Source organism: Hypanus sabinus, chromosome 4, assembly GCF_030144855.1.
Source record: "Hypanus sabinus isolate sHypSab1 chromosome 4, sHypSab1.hap1, whole genome shotgun sequence".
Taxonomy (NCBI): Eukaryota; Metazoa; Chordata; class Chondrichthyes; order Myliobatiformes; family Dasyatidae; genus Hypanus; species Hypanus sabinus.
The window spans coordinates 36,622,240-36,635,108 of record NC_082709.1 but is presented as its reverse complement, the minus strand read 5'-3'; the positions used below and the strand labels follow the sequence as shown (position 1 = coordinate 36,635,108).

The following is a 12,869-nucleotide window of genomic DNA, read 5'->3' as shown; positions in this document are numbered from 1 at the left end:
GTGTGGAATCATTGTAGGTAGAGCTAAGAAACTGCAAAGGAAAAAAGACCCTGATGTGAATTATGTACAGATCTCAAAACTGTAGTAAAGATATGGTCTACAAATTACAACAGGAAGTAGAAAATGCGTATGAAAAGGGGAATGTGATGATAGTCATGGACGATTTCAATTTTGGGAATATTAGGTTGGTGCAGGATCCCAATAGGTGGAATTTGTAGATGGCTTTTTAGAGCAGCTCATGGTTGAGTTCACTAGGGGATCAACTGTATTCAATTGGGTGTTGTGCAAGGAACTGGAATTGATCAGAGAGCTTAAGGTAAAGGAATCTTTAGGAGAGAGTGACCATAATATGATAGGATTCTCCTTGCAGTTTGAACAGAAGCTAAACTCAGATGTATCAGTATCACTATGGAGTAAAGGGAATTACAGAAGCATGAGAGAGGAGCTGGCCAAAACTGATTGGAAGGGGACACTAGCAGGGTTGATGGCTGGAATTTCTGGGAGCAATCTGGAAGGCTCAGGATAGATTCAGTTCAAAGAAGAAGTATTCTCAGGCAGGATGACACAACCATGGTTGACTAGAGAAGTCAAAGCCAATATAAAAACCAAAGAGAATGCATATAACAGAGTGAAAATTGGTTGGAATTCAGGGAATTGGGAAGCTTTTAAAAACAAATGGAAGGTAAATAAAAACTCATAAAGAAGGAAAAGATTGAAGACAAAGGTAAGCTAGCTAATAGAACTGAAGATACAAAAAGATTCTTCAGAAATATAAAATGTAAAAGAGAGGTGAAAGTAGATGTCAAACTGCTGGAAAATGCTGGAGGGTGGAGAGGAAGTAATAGCACACAAGGAAATGGTGGATGAACTGAATAAGTATTTTGCATCAGCCTTTCTATGGAAGACACTGGCAGTATGCCAAAAGTTCAAGAGTGGCAGAGGGTAGAAGTGGTTGAAGTTGCCATTACAGATTGGGAGAGTGTGATAAGAAGTGGTGGATGGAATACATACTGCTGGGAAATGTATGGTCATGCACTTTGGTGGAAGAAATGAAAGGGCGGACTAATTTTTAAATGGAGATAAACTTCAAAAAGCTGAAGTGCAAAGGTATCTCATAATCCTCATGCAGGATTTCCTAAAGGATAATTTACACATTAAGTCAGTGGTTAGGAAGGCATATGCGATGTTAACATTTATTTTGAGAGGACTAGAATATAAAAGTAAGGAATTAAAGTCATTGGATATATTTAAGGCAGAGGTTGATAAATTCTTGGTTCATCAGGGCATGAAGGGATATGGAGAGAAGCTAGGAGATTGGGATGAGAGAGAAATGGATCAGCCATGATGAAATGGTGGAGCAGACTCAGAGGGCCAAAGGGCCTAATTCTGCTCCTATATCTTATAGTCATATTTTGTTTTCTGAACTTGTAATATTTACATAATTGCAATCAGATATATCAAAAATTCTTGATCAAATGGTGGTTAGAACAGTTTGCTCTATCAGAAGTAATCAGGCATATGGTGCTTAAGGTATGGGGAGGATGTGGTGGAATTAGCAATCCCTTTTGGTGAGTGTATAACAGAAGCAGTTGATTGCTTCAGTTGTGTAAAATAATGAATCAGATTTCAGATCATTACTTAGGTGAAGACCTCTATATTTTTGGGGTCTGGGAACTTGGGCATTGATGTTTATTTCTTGTGCCCTGACCTCCAGTTCTATGTTAGATAAGTAGCTATCCAAACCAATATCAGTTCACCTGAAATTACTCTAAGATTTAGCATTGTAGCTTTAAGAGCTCAAGCTACTGTGTCGCATCATACAGGTTAATCTGTGACTCCTGAAATTACAGCTGTCACTGTGCGTAATTGTGTGAGGAATATGCTGCTTGCGTATACAGCGCCTTGATGTACGCCCACAAAAATATTACGCAGCGATATGAGATCAAGCTAACTAGGAACCCACGCACAGTCATGTCTTAGCAAATACTCCTAAGAGGCCATGAATTTCCCAGCAATAATTCCTTCAATATTTCATAGCGCTGTTATCTTTACTTATAACATTTTTGCTCTAATAGGATTTTAAAAATTTGATGTATTGCATTTAATAAAATCAAACTTTCTATTGCATTAACTCGTAATACATCATGGAAACTGAAGCCAGTTTATAGCTAAAAGTAGCATCTTATTTACTGTATTTCCATTGTTTTCCAGTTATAGATCTTTGAATGTCATACTTCTCTAATTGATTTATGTGCAATCTCAAAAACTAACGCTCCAAAAATGGTAACTGTTACTGTGCCAAAAAACAATCTCATGATGCAGTAGTATTAAGATTCTTGCAATTGATATTTTTACTGGTTTACTTAAAAACAAATCAAAGAGCTTCAAATTTGGTTTTAAGTAGACAGCAACAACATAAAAGCAATTAATTATTTTAAGCAAAGTTGTGCTGAATTAGTTAGGTCAGTCATTGACAAGTCTGTGGCATCTTCAGTATGTAAAAGCAAATTCATCAGTTACTGTCTTGTGTGTCAATATGAATTGAAATAATTTTGGCTGATTAATCATGAGAATAAGCTATTTTAAACAATCAGTAAATAGTCCATCGTGCAGTTTTTCAACCAATATTTTTAACCAGTGTACTGTGATGCAATTGGCCCAGACTATTAAAAAGTAGACATTGTTGACATATGAAATAAAATGGAACACACTTACTGAAACATTGTCATTCACAGAACAACATTCAAGAATCGCAATTTATGATTTATGATTTGATTACATTTACTATCAAAGAATGTATAAATTATACAACCTTGAGATTTGCGTACTCACAGGTAGCCACAAAGCAAGAAATCCAAAATAACCCAATTAAAGAAAAAAAATAAAAATAAAAAGACTAACACTCAATGCAGAAGAGAAAGAAAAAAAAATACAAGTCATGTAAGCAAATAAAGCAAAAAGCAGTATTCTGAACCAAGAATGCATCTTCTGATCCGAACCCTGGAGCAGCCCCAAGTAGGCCCAAAGTCTCACTTATCAGTTCATCATGTGAACACGCACTGAGCACAGCAGCCAGGGCAGTCTTCATAGCCTCAGTGCCATGGAGATGGCCATCATGGAGAATGAGTGAATTCAGCACTCATCCCTTCCAACGTTGTAATATAATTGATTTTAGTCAACTTTCTACATAATTTCTTATGACAGATGTTTTATGTCTTGCATTGTACTGCTGTCACAAAATAACAAATTTCAGGATGTACATTAGTAATAATAAACTAGATTCTGATTTAGTGTTATTTAATATAAAAAGGAGCATTACAGATATCTACAATAACATAGCATTGTGTATAAGATATTAATGAAGTTCATTCTACATGGAGTCATCGTATTGAATCCCATGTGGCTGTGCTAGAGTGAACACATAAAGAACCAAGTTCTGCTATATTTTCTTCCAATTAAGACTGACCTGGATAATTTTTTTAATTAAATGGCAGTCAGTGGGCACTTTATGAGGTATCTCCTGAGTGTATATTTGTGGTCTTCTGTTGCTATAGCCCATCCACTTTAAGATACGACATGTTCTCCATTCAGAGATGCTCTTCTGCACACACCTGTTCCTGTTGTCATGCCAGGTTACTGTTGCGTTCCTGTTAGCTTGAACCTGTCTGGCCATTCTCCTCCGACTTCTCTCATTAATAAGGGATTTTCGACCACAGAACTGCAGCTCAATGGATGATTTTTGTTTTGCGCATCATTCTCTGTAAATTCCGGAGACTGGTGTGTGTGAAAATCACAGGAGATCAGCACTTCCTGCAATATTCAAGACACCCTGTCTGGCATCAACAATCATTCCGTGGTCAAAGTCGCTTGATCAAATTTCTTTTCCTGATCGTGTCATGCATGCTTTTATACATTGAGTTGCTGTCACACATTTGGCTGATTTAAATATTTGCATTAATGAGAAGGTGTACCTAATTAAGTGGCCGCTGAGTGTACAATTGTGATTAAATATTCTCATTCAGATTAGTACAGCACAGCTATCTAGGAAAACTATTTATTATTATAAGATACTTATGTGAAGGTATATTTTAGCTTTAGGTGAATTGTCAGTTATTTTATCAGAGTTATGTATATGCCACATTTGTGCCCTGAGCTGAAATATAAATTATATTGAAACATAATTTGAATGCTTGGGATGTTGCCTGTTTCAGCTGATTAATCATAATAACATAAAGTAAATTTCCATAATATTTGGAATAAATGACTAAGATATGGATGATAGTCTTATATTAATGTTTGCACTCATTTCAATTATGTCATTTGAATATTAAAACATTACATACCAGGCACCTTATTTCATGATTGTACATTGTGCTGTTATTCCAAATGACCTTTATATTGATGTCCATCAAATCTCAGCATTGTGTACGCTAGCTGTCTTTCAGTATTACTGTGGTGGATTTCTTCAGTCCTCTGAGAGCAGTAAAATTATAAGGCCTTCTTTATAAAAACAGTTATGACTTTACAATAATGAACACATAGAGCAAATTCTTCTTTATTATTGATTATCTTTTTAACTGTCTTGATGGTTCTTATAGCTGTTTAAGGGCAAACAATCTGTTGAAACATTGGAGTAATACTAACAAAATAATATTAAGGAACATCTTTAATAATGATCCAGTGAAGCATTGGAGTAATACCAGTAAATAGTATTAAGGGGTGTTTTTAATAGCTTTCTTGCAGTTGCAGAATAGCTTTAAAAGCCATGTTAAACTATTACTAATATTTTTATTTTTCTTGCTTTGATTTGCAACTCTAGTGTTTATAAAATTTGTGCCAATCTTAACGTGAGTTTTGGCACTAGGATATGCTGTGAGCCCCAGAAGGGGAAGTCTACATGGCATTTTGTCTCTGGTCCACTGTTATCCCTCACCATTCCTATACCTTACTGGTGGTAGGCAATCTGGATTTTTGTCTCTGCTAGTACCATTCCCAAACAAGCTGTCAAGTGGTAGATGAGTCTACGCCAGCATGATTCATTTCCTATTTATCCCTCCCATCCTGTGGGAGATGATTTGCTTTCCCTGGAGCAGAAAGGTGGGGCCCAATGTCGTGACCAACCAAGCTGTGGAGTCACACAAGTGTCAGTAAGCTGTTGTACCAAATAATCAATCTTAAACATATCACTGCAATACGGCATATACATTAGAGTGCATTGTTCTTTACAATTATGCAAAAGATATCAGGGTAAAAATTTCCAAACTGTAAATTCTTATCATATCACTTGTGCAGGTCTAATAAACACACTCATCATGTTGTCTTGTCAGTAGACCTCAGAAGGGAACAGTTCACATTGCGCATTCTTAATTAGAGTAGATTCTTTTCACTTGAATATTTATTAATAGAATCAAAATGCACCACCTAATGTCTTACTAATTTACAAAATCTAAGATATCATGAACGATGCTGTATTTTCTGCAATGTGACGACAAACGACAGATAACATGCGTTACCAAATTACATAGACCTTTAGCTGTGAGAGTATAGTCTGCACCTGAAACTGGTATGACTGCAGTGCAGCATCTACTGAAGATGATGGCAGGACTTTGGTTCAAATTGTCCATTGGCTTTATTAAAACAACATTGATGTACGGTATTCAATTCACTACAAGTAGCTTGACAGTCTCGAGGGAGAAAGGCTCTCAGTAAAATAACAGAGCCACTTGGAGGGATTGGAGTCATTTTGGTTTGCGGTTTGAATTAGCCATCAGCAGCTGCTGTTTTAATATACCCAATGGACTGAATCATTTCTGACCCATTTCTCCACTGTACTCAGGTTCTTGTGGGTAGGTATGTCACATCTGGAATTATTTCCAGGTAGTGGACAATTTCTTTCCACGCTGCTCTGACTTACTAGGAAATCGCATACTAGGCAAGTTACAACAGTGGTTTGCCATTGCCTTCTGCCGGGTGAGATTTTTTTAAAGAGATCACCAGCTGTTAACGGGAGCCGGCTGGATTCGAACTCAGAACCGCTCGCCCCGAAGTCCAGCGCTGTTGCCACTACGCCACCAACCTGAAAAACTTTAATAGTATGTCGAACTATATTTTCTTCAACCTGCACTAATGTTGTTATGTTTATTTTGTTTTGTAAAGTTATGCATAATTCATATTAATTTAAATTTATGTAATTTATGCTTTTCTTGCTTGTAATAAACTGCTGCATAAAGGTAATTTTCTTGGTACTAACTGTATAGCTTGGGTGTGTATGGCTGTGTCAATAAACTTGGACTTGAACTCTGTCATCACTGAATAGCTACATATTTATCATATGGAAGTCAGCTTTCAATTTCCTCAAGATTATTAGCTTGGCGTTGAGAAGCTGGGAACATATGTAGAGCAGGGAAATACCTTTTCTGTGGCCTGTAATCCTATTAAACAAAATGCAGTATTTGGAATCTCAATTTTTGTTAATTGTCTTTAAAGATAGGAACGGAGTGAAGACCTTGAACAGGAAAAGACCAGTTTTTATCACTCTCATGGTCATGTTAAGGTAATGCTTTACATTCTCATATCCCTCCCTGCTTCCTTTGTAGTTTGGTTATCAAGCTACAAGGGGAACCTTGCAAAGAAACCCAGATCAAGTGAAGGCAAGGAATGACAATTTCCTCAGAAATTCCCCAGGCAATTACAACTCGTTCACAACGGCTGAACTAGTAAAGCACAGATTCACAGTGCTAGTGGCCTGGTTCAATTCCAATTTTGCATGCTGATTCTTGCACGGTCTCCCTGTGGCTGCTTGGGTTTTCTCCGGATGCTCTGCTTTTAGAGGCACGCAGACTGGTAGGTTGATTGGCCATTGAAAATTGCGGATAGTGTGAATAACTGAAACTGGGGTGAGCTGATAAGAATACAAAAAAATACATGGAATGAATATAGGATTAGTGTAAATAGGTGATTGACAGTGAGCCCACACTGAATAGGCTGTAGGGTATGTTCTCATGGTGTGTCTCTCTCACGTTGTGAGATTCTGCTGAATATCATCTATTAATCCAGTGACCCCTTGCACAGTGTGAAGTCTGCTGTGGGCAAGAGCTGATTTTGCCTTCTCTTGAAGGAGAGTTAATTTTAGGCAAACTGGTTGCATGTTGCATCCACCCAATGGCTAACAGTTTGCACCCCTAGAGTAAGGTGTTCTGTTAAATAAATAAAATTGTTAAATAAAATGATGATCAAAGCTTCCAGTTAATCAAATATTTATGACTGTTTAATACCAGGTCATTTAAGATTTAGAGTATCACTTTTGGCATTTATAATATCTGTCTTTATACAGGAAATGCAACAGTGGGAAAGCTGATTTTGGAGAGCTGAGACATTTTTTTTTATCTTACAATCAGTCCTTTCTGCTATGGAAAATGATCATTCTCAACATGTTCAATGCAACATTTTTTAATTCGTAAGCTGCAACAAAGCAACAGAATATCACGGGAAAGTTATAGCTTTGTTTTCCAGCGTCCTTTACCATAATGGTCCACGAAAATGTAGTTATGTGAATGAAAAAGATCTTATTCGATGCTCTGTTCATCCTCTTTCTGAATCCACATGGGCGATTATTGTCTGTCTTCAGCCCAAGTCCCAAGTGCACTAATTCTTCAGTTTCTGAAATAAATGCTGAGGTTTCTGCAAACTATTCCTTTCTTATGCAAATTTAAAATATTCTCAGCATCTTTAAAGCATGATACTTTATTTCACTGATATTTTTTGACGGTTGTTAAAAACCGTCCATCCATCGTAAGCCACCAGGAATGTTGAAGACAATAATTAAGCTGCTTTTGAGTGCTGTAGTCACAGTTCCCTACTCTACTAGGTGTCAATCCCAGCCTTGCTTGTTTTTTGATCAGGGAGGCTTAATCCATATTGTGTTCAGTTAGATGAGAGTGAATGACACTTTGACACTTGGACTGCCAGACCTTGGGATTTCAGCCCCAACTATGCACTATTAATAAAGTCTAACTGGACTTCAACGAAGGAAGACACCTAGACCTAACTGGTAGCAGTAATCCCTTCTCACTTATATACTTATGAATCTTGAACCAGCTACCAGCAGGCATTTGAAGGTCCTAGAAAAATACCACCAATATTGGCTCAACAGTGGTAATGTAATCTGTAGTATAATGCTTCACAGTGCCATCAATCAGGGTTCAATTCTAGTTGCTATTTGTAAGGAGTTTATGTGTTCTCCCTGGGACCGTGTAGTTTTTCCACAAATGAAACAGCGGAGACATTTTATGTTTAAAGAAAAGCCATAGCAATTCATTTATTGAACACCAAAAACTGAACAGAAAGCATGGTAAATTATCTCATCATGTCAGACCAGCCTCTTAAAGTGAACCCCAGCCAATGTCGGAGGTTGTGAATTCTGTATGTCTCCACATTACATCATCGTACACAACTGCAGAGTTTCCTCTGGGTGCTCCAGTTCCCTCCCACATTCCAAAGGCGTATGGGTTAGTGGATTGTGGAGATGCTATGCTGGCGCAGTATGCGTGGCAACACTCGTGGGCTGTTGATGCAAACAATGTATTAAATAAAGCTAATATTCTAAACAAACTTATCCAGATTGGTTGGAAGGACAAGCAGACTAATGACAGTGTGCTCTCGTTGCTCATGTTAAGGTCCTGACTGCATCCAGCTACGTTGCATAGTCCACATCACTTGCTCTGTCAGGGAAACTTTTGTTAGGCAGGAAAAGGAAAGAAAAATCAAGGATGTAATCAAATTTAGCTTGGAATAAAAATGATTGGCCACTGGGAGTTGCTGCATGTTGCAGATGGAGCAAAGATGTTCGATCACAAAATCTGCACTTGCTCCACCCTAACTCACATTCTGACAGGTCAGTTTGTGACCTCCTCTACTGCCATGGTGAAGTCATTCTCAGGTTGGAGGAGAAACAGCTCATTGTCCATCTAGCTGAACATCTCCAGCCTGCTGGCATAAACATCGATTTCTCTGAATTCCAGAAATATTTCTTTCTCCCCTTTCCCTCTTTTTCCATTCCCCACTCTGGCTCCCCGCTTTTCCCCTTTCCTTCTCATTACCTGCCTATCACTCCCCCCCGCCCAGATGCCCCTCTTACTTCCCTTTCTCCCAAAGTCCACTCTCCTGTCATACCAGATTCCCCCTTCTTCAGCCATTTACCTTTACTACCTATCACCTCTCAGCTTCTCACTTCACCACGCCCCCCCCCCCCCCCACCCACCTGGCTTCACCTATCAGGTTTTTGCTTGTACTCCTTCCCTTCGCACTGCACCTTATTCTGGTTTCTTCCCCTGCCCTTCCAGTCCTGATGAAGGGACTCGGCCCGAAATGTCCAGTGTTAATTCCTTTCCACTGATGCTGCCTGACCTGCTGAGTTCCTCCAGCATTTTGTTTCTGGCTTTCCAGCATCAACAGAGTCTCTTGTGCCCAGTCTCTGAGAATGCTGTTACTAATGTTTCTCAGCAGAAATTCTGTATCAGAATTTCTTAATCCTCATCCTTCTCTGGTGTTACTTCTGAATCCATGTAAAATTTGAATTACAATTCGCATCTCCTACAGGGAAAATGTTGAAGTTCATTGCTTCTGGGAAGGAGGGGAAGTAAAAGCACTGTTGCACTTCTTTAAGGAACTTTATAAATAATGTTACTTGTTTACAGCGGACATGCTTGGAAAGACCTTTAGCCCTTGGCACATTAATCACACATTTTAGAGTATTCTCTGACATGTTATAGTTCCTATTTAAAAAGATGCCATCGATCCTCTGTGCTTTAGAAAGATATCTTTAAAAATACTTTCTAAATGAGGGATACCATGTAAAATAAGCACATGCATTTATAAATGCTTCAAATATTCTTCTTTAGAATGTGCAAAATTATTTTGGCATACTTCCAGGTTATGTGTATATATTTAGAATGTAACATGAATAAAAGAGTTGGGTGATTTGCTGTTAAGCAGCAAGAGATGGCCAACATTCTGGTGTATACATTATAGACTTGGTCATGAGGAGTTCCAGGAGCTGTGGATTATGTAGTGGATTTAATGATATTTATGTTAAGGCAAATGTCTGAAAGTATTTGGGAGTAATCTTTGGAAAGACAAAACAGGTGTGTGTATGTGTGCATGCGTGCAGCATGAACAATCCCAGTTTGATAGTTAGATCACTAAGATTACTGCTCTGTGTTAAATTTGTAATGTTCTGCTGTACCACTCCAACCACCAAGGAAATATAATCACAAGATAACAATGACAATTTCCCTTCTATTATGTTTGCGTAGAGGTATTATGAACTCTAGTTAATCAGGGCAGCCATTTATTGAGACAAAGAAAAAAGAGCGATCAGTTTTAAAATAATGTCAAAAGCATGCGTTTGTGTTATTTGTTGCTGATAGTTGGTGAGAAATAAGCAGTAAAATGATTTGAAACTATTTTGCTCACCGCAGTTTCAAGCATTCAGCCTTGCAGATGCCAGAAATTTCAGCATTAATATTTGTGAAGGTATTGACAATCATCTTGAATGTTGCAATGAGAATGAAGATTTGGAGGATGCAGGCATCTGAACTAATCATCTAGGTACCAGTGTAGTGTAGGGCTTAGTGCAATTCTATTACAGCTTGGGGCAGTGGAGTTTGGAGTTCGGTTCCAGCATCATCTGTAAGGAGTCTGTACATTCTTCCCTCGGAATGCATGGGTCTCCCCCGGGTGCTCCGATTTCCTCCCACAACCCAAAGATTTACTGGGGTGGTTAATTGGCCATTGTAAATTAACCCATGATTAGGTTAGGGTTAAATTTCTAAATGAAGTAACTAAATAAAACATTGTACGAAGGTAGTCCATTGCCTCAATAGGTGTTTGCACTGATATTGTTCACTTACAGTCAATCAAAAGAACATTGCAGATGAATTCCTCCGTCGATAACTATTAGGAAATATTGCACAGTTTTATAGCACTCTACAGGTATTGGTAGTGCTCTTATCTGTTGTATATTTAATTTAAATACATAAATTGTTACTCAGTTAAACAGTAGTTTTTCTTTTTTAACCCCTTTTTAGCTATGTCCATGAAGCTTCAGCTAATTGGAGCAACCACTTAATTGGGCCAAAATGTACTAGTCTCAATATGTTCCAATTAACCAGAATCCACTGTATATACTGTAGAAAGCAATCTGAAATCAAAACGTGCATTGGTTCTGTTGAGTGGGAAAATATCTATGGAATTTTCCCTGTTGTATCCTTTCATAAAATTACAGATGACTATTAAAATTTTAGCAGGAAGAGTACAGATGCCGAACTCAGGATTCACAGAACATTTAAAATTCTGTGTATATCTGAAGTTCCACTGACTGCCCTCTTCTTCAGTCTCAAGCCTTCCCATCTGCATTCTCTTTTCTACCTGGCTCCATCTGTTTATCATCCCCAAACACCTCTGGTTTCACCTATCACCTACCAGTATCTTTCTCAGCCCTCCAACTCACCTCTTTATTGTGGCTTTCTACCCTTTACACCTTGTCCCAATGCTCAGCTGGATGTAGAACATTGCCCATTTCACTGCCTCCACACATACTTCTTGACCTACTGAGTTCCTCCAGCAGTTCGATTTTTGCATTTACAAAGTGCCCATGAATAGTCAAATAAGTCATATGGAACAGCTTTAACATCCAGATTGACTCAGCCACATGGTGAATTCATTCCATCATCAGGCCTGAATAGCGTGAGATTGTCTCCTCCAGGGAGTTTTATACTGTTTCTTTCTGGATCCGTCCCAGCATTAAACTGTCATTTTTACATTAATGTGAAGTAGAGAGCACTTCTCATCACAAGTTTCAATGTAGATGTGTTTTTAAATAGGCAGGTGCCAGCAGCTTTCTCAAATTTAAATGAGAATCCACTGCTTGTACTTCAGACAAATTGTCCTTTAGTGTACATTCTAAGTTTTTAATCCATTGGATGTATAATACAAAATGGGAATGCACACAATCACTTTGTATTGTGATATTAAGCAGGAAATGTAGAATTTCTATGATATATGATATCGAGCACAAAATGTGCGCAGTTTTTATTATGTGATGAGTCTGATTTTAATATATTCCTGCTGCCATTTGTCATGCAGGCTGTTTTTTTGCTATCCCTTTTACAGGCTGTCATCTTCAATAGTGAGTTACTCCAGACAATGTCTTCAATGAAAGAAAATGTGTATCGGATTCTGTTCCTTATCTCAATTTCAAAGGTAGGCCCTAAAAAATCCTGAAACTAAACTAATTTGTTGAGATAGTTAAATGTAATTTAGCATTTCTCATTTGTTGAGTTTCATATCTTCCACTGTCGTATACACGATGTAAATCTAGTCACTGTGATACCCATTTAATACAGCAGATTTGCAGTAGAAGACATACATTGTTTATGTGGTGATGCAAACTATTTATGTGCCAGATTTACTATTATAAGATTCAAACATATCTCACTCTATACTCAGTGGCTTTGTTTATAATGCCCCGAAGCTTCGCCATTATTGTTAGAATAGATTTTTACCTTAATGCTCACCTACTCAGTAAAAAAAAACTATTCAATAACTACTTATTGAGTTGCTTATATTAGAGAGGATGCATGTTATACATTAGAGGTACTAAGTCACAGCTTGCATGGGGAATTACTTCAGCAGATTTTCACTGTAAACTTTATCGAAGATGAAGATGTTCAGGTGATGGTAGTGGGGTTGCTATGGGAGCTGGGTGAACTGCTTGTAGATAATGGCTTACAGCTTCCAACAGCAAACTAATGAACCCTTTTTTGTGGTACATAAGAGACTTCTCGCTCAACTTTGAAAAAATTAACATT

General features: G+C 37.9%; 1 protein-coding gene across 6 annotated transcripts in view; it reads left to right on the top strand.

The window, feature by feature from the left end:
* Window positions 1-12,869, top strand: part of LOC132392655 (calcitonin gene-related peptide type 1 receptor-like) — a 91,488-nt gene that overhangs the window by 41,595 nt on the left and 37,024 nt on the right. For 4 of the 6 annotated variants that reach the window (XM_059966830.1, XM_059966828.1, XM_059966827.1 and 1 more), the window contains exon 2: window positions 12,172-12,261. In XM_059966830.1, coding sequence (XP_059822813.1) covers window positions 12,205-12,261 — 57 coding nt within the window. In that variant the 5' untranslated portion in view covers window positions 12,172-12,204. Of the gene's footprint in view, window positions 1-6,486; window positions 6,554-12,171; window positions 12,262-12,869 lie in introns of all 6 variants that reach the window. The other 2 variants (XM_059966831.1, XM_059966829.1) reach the window with 1 other exon arrangement.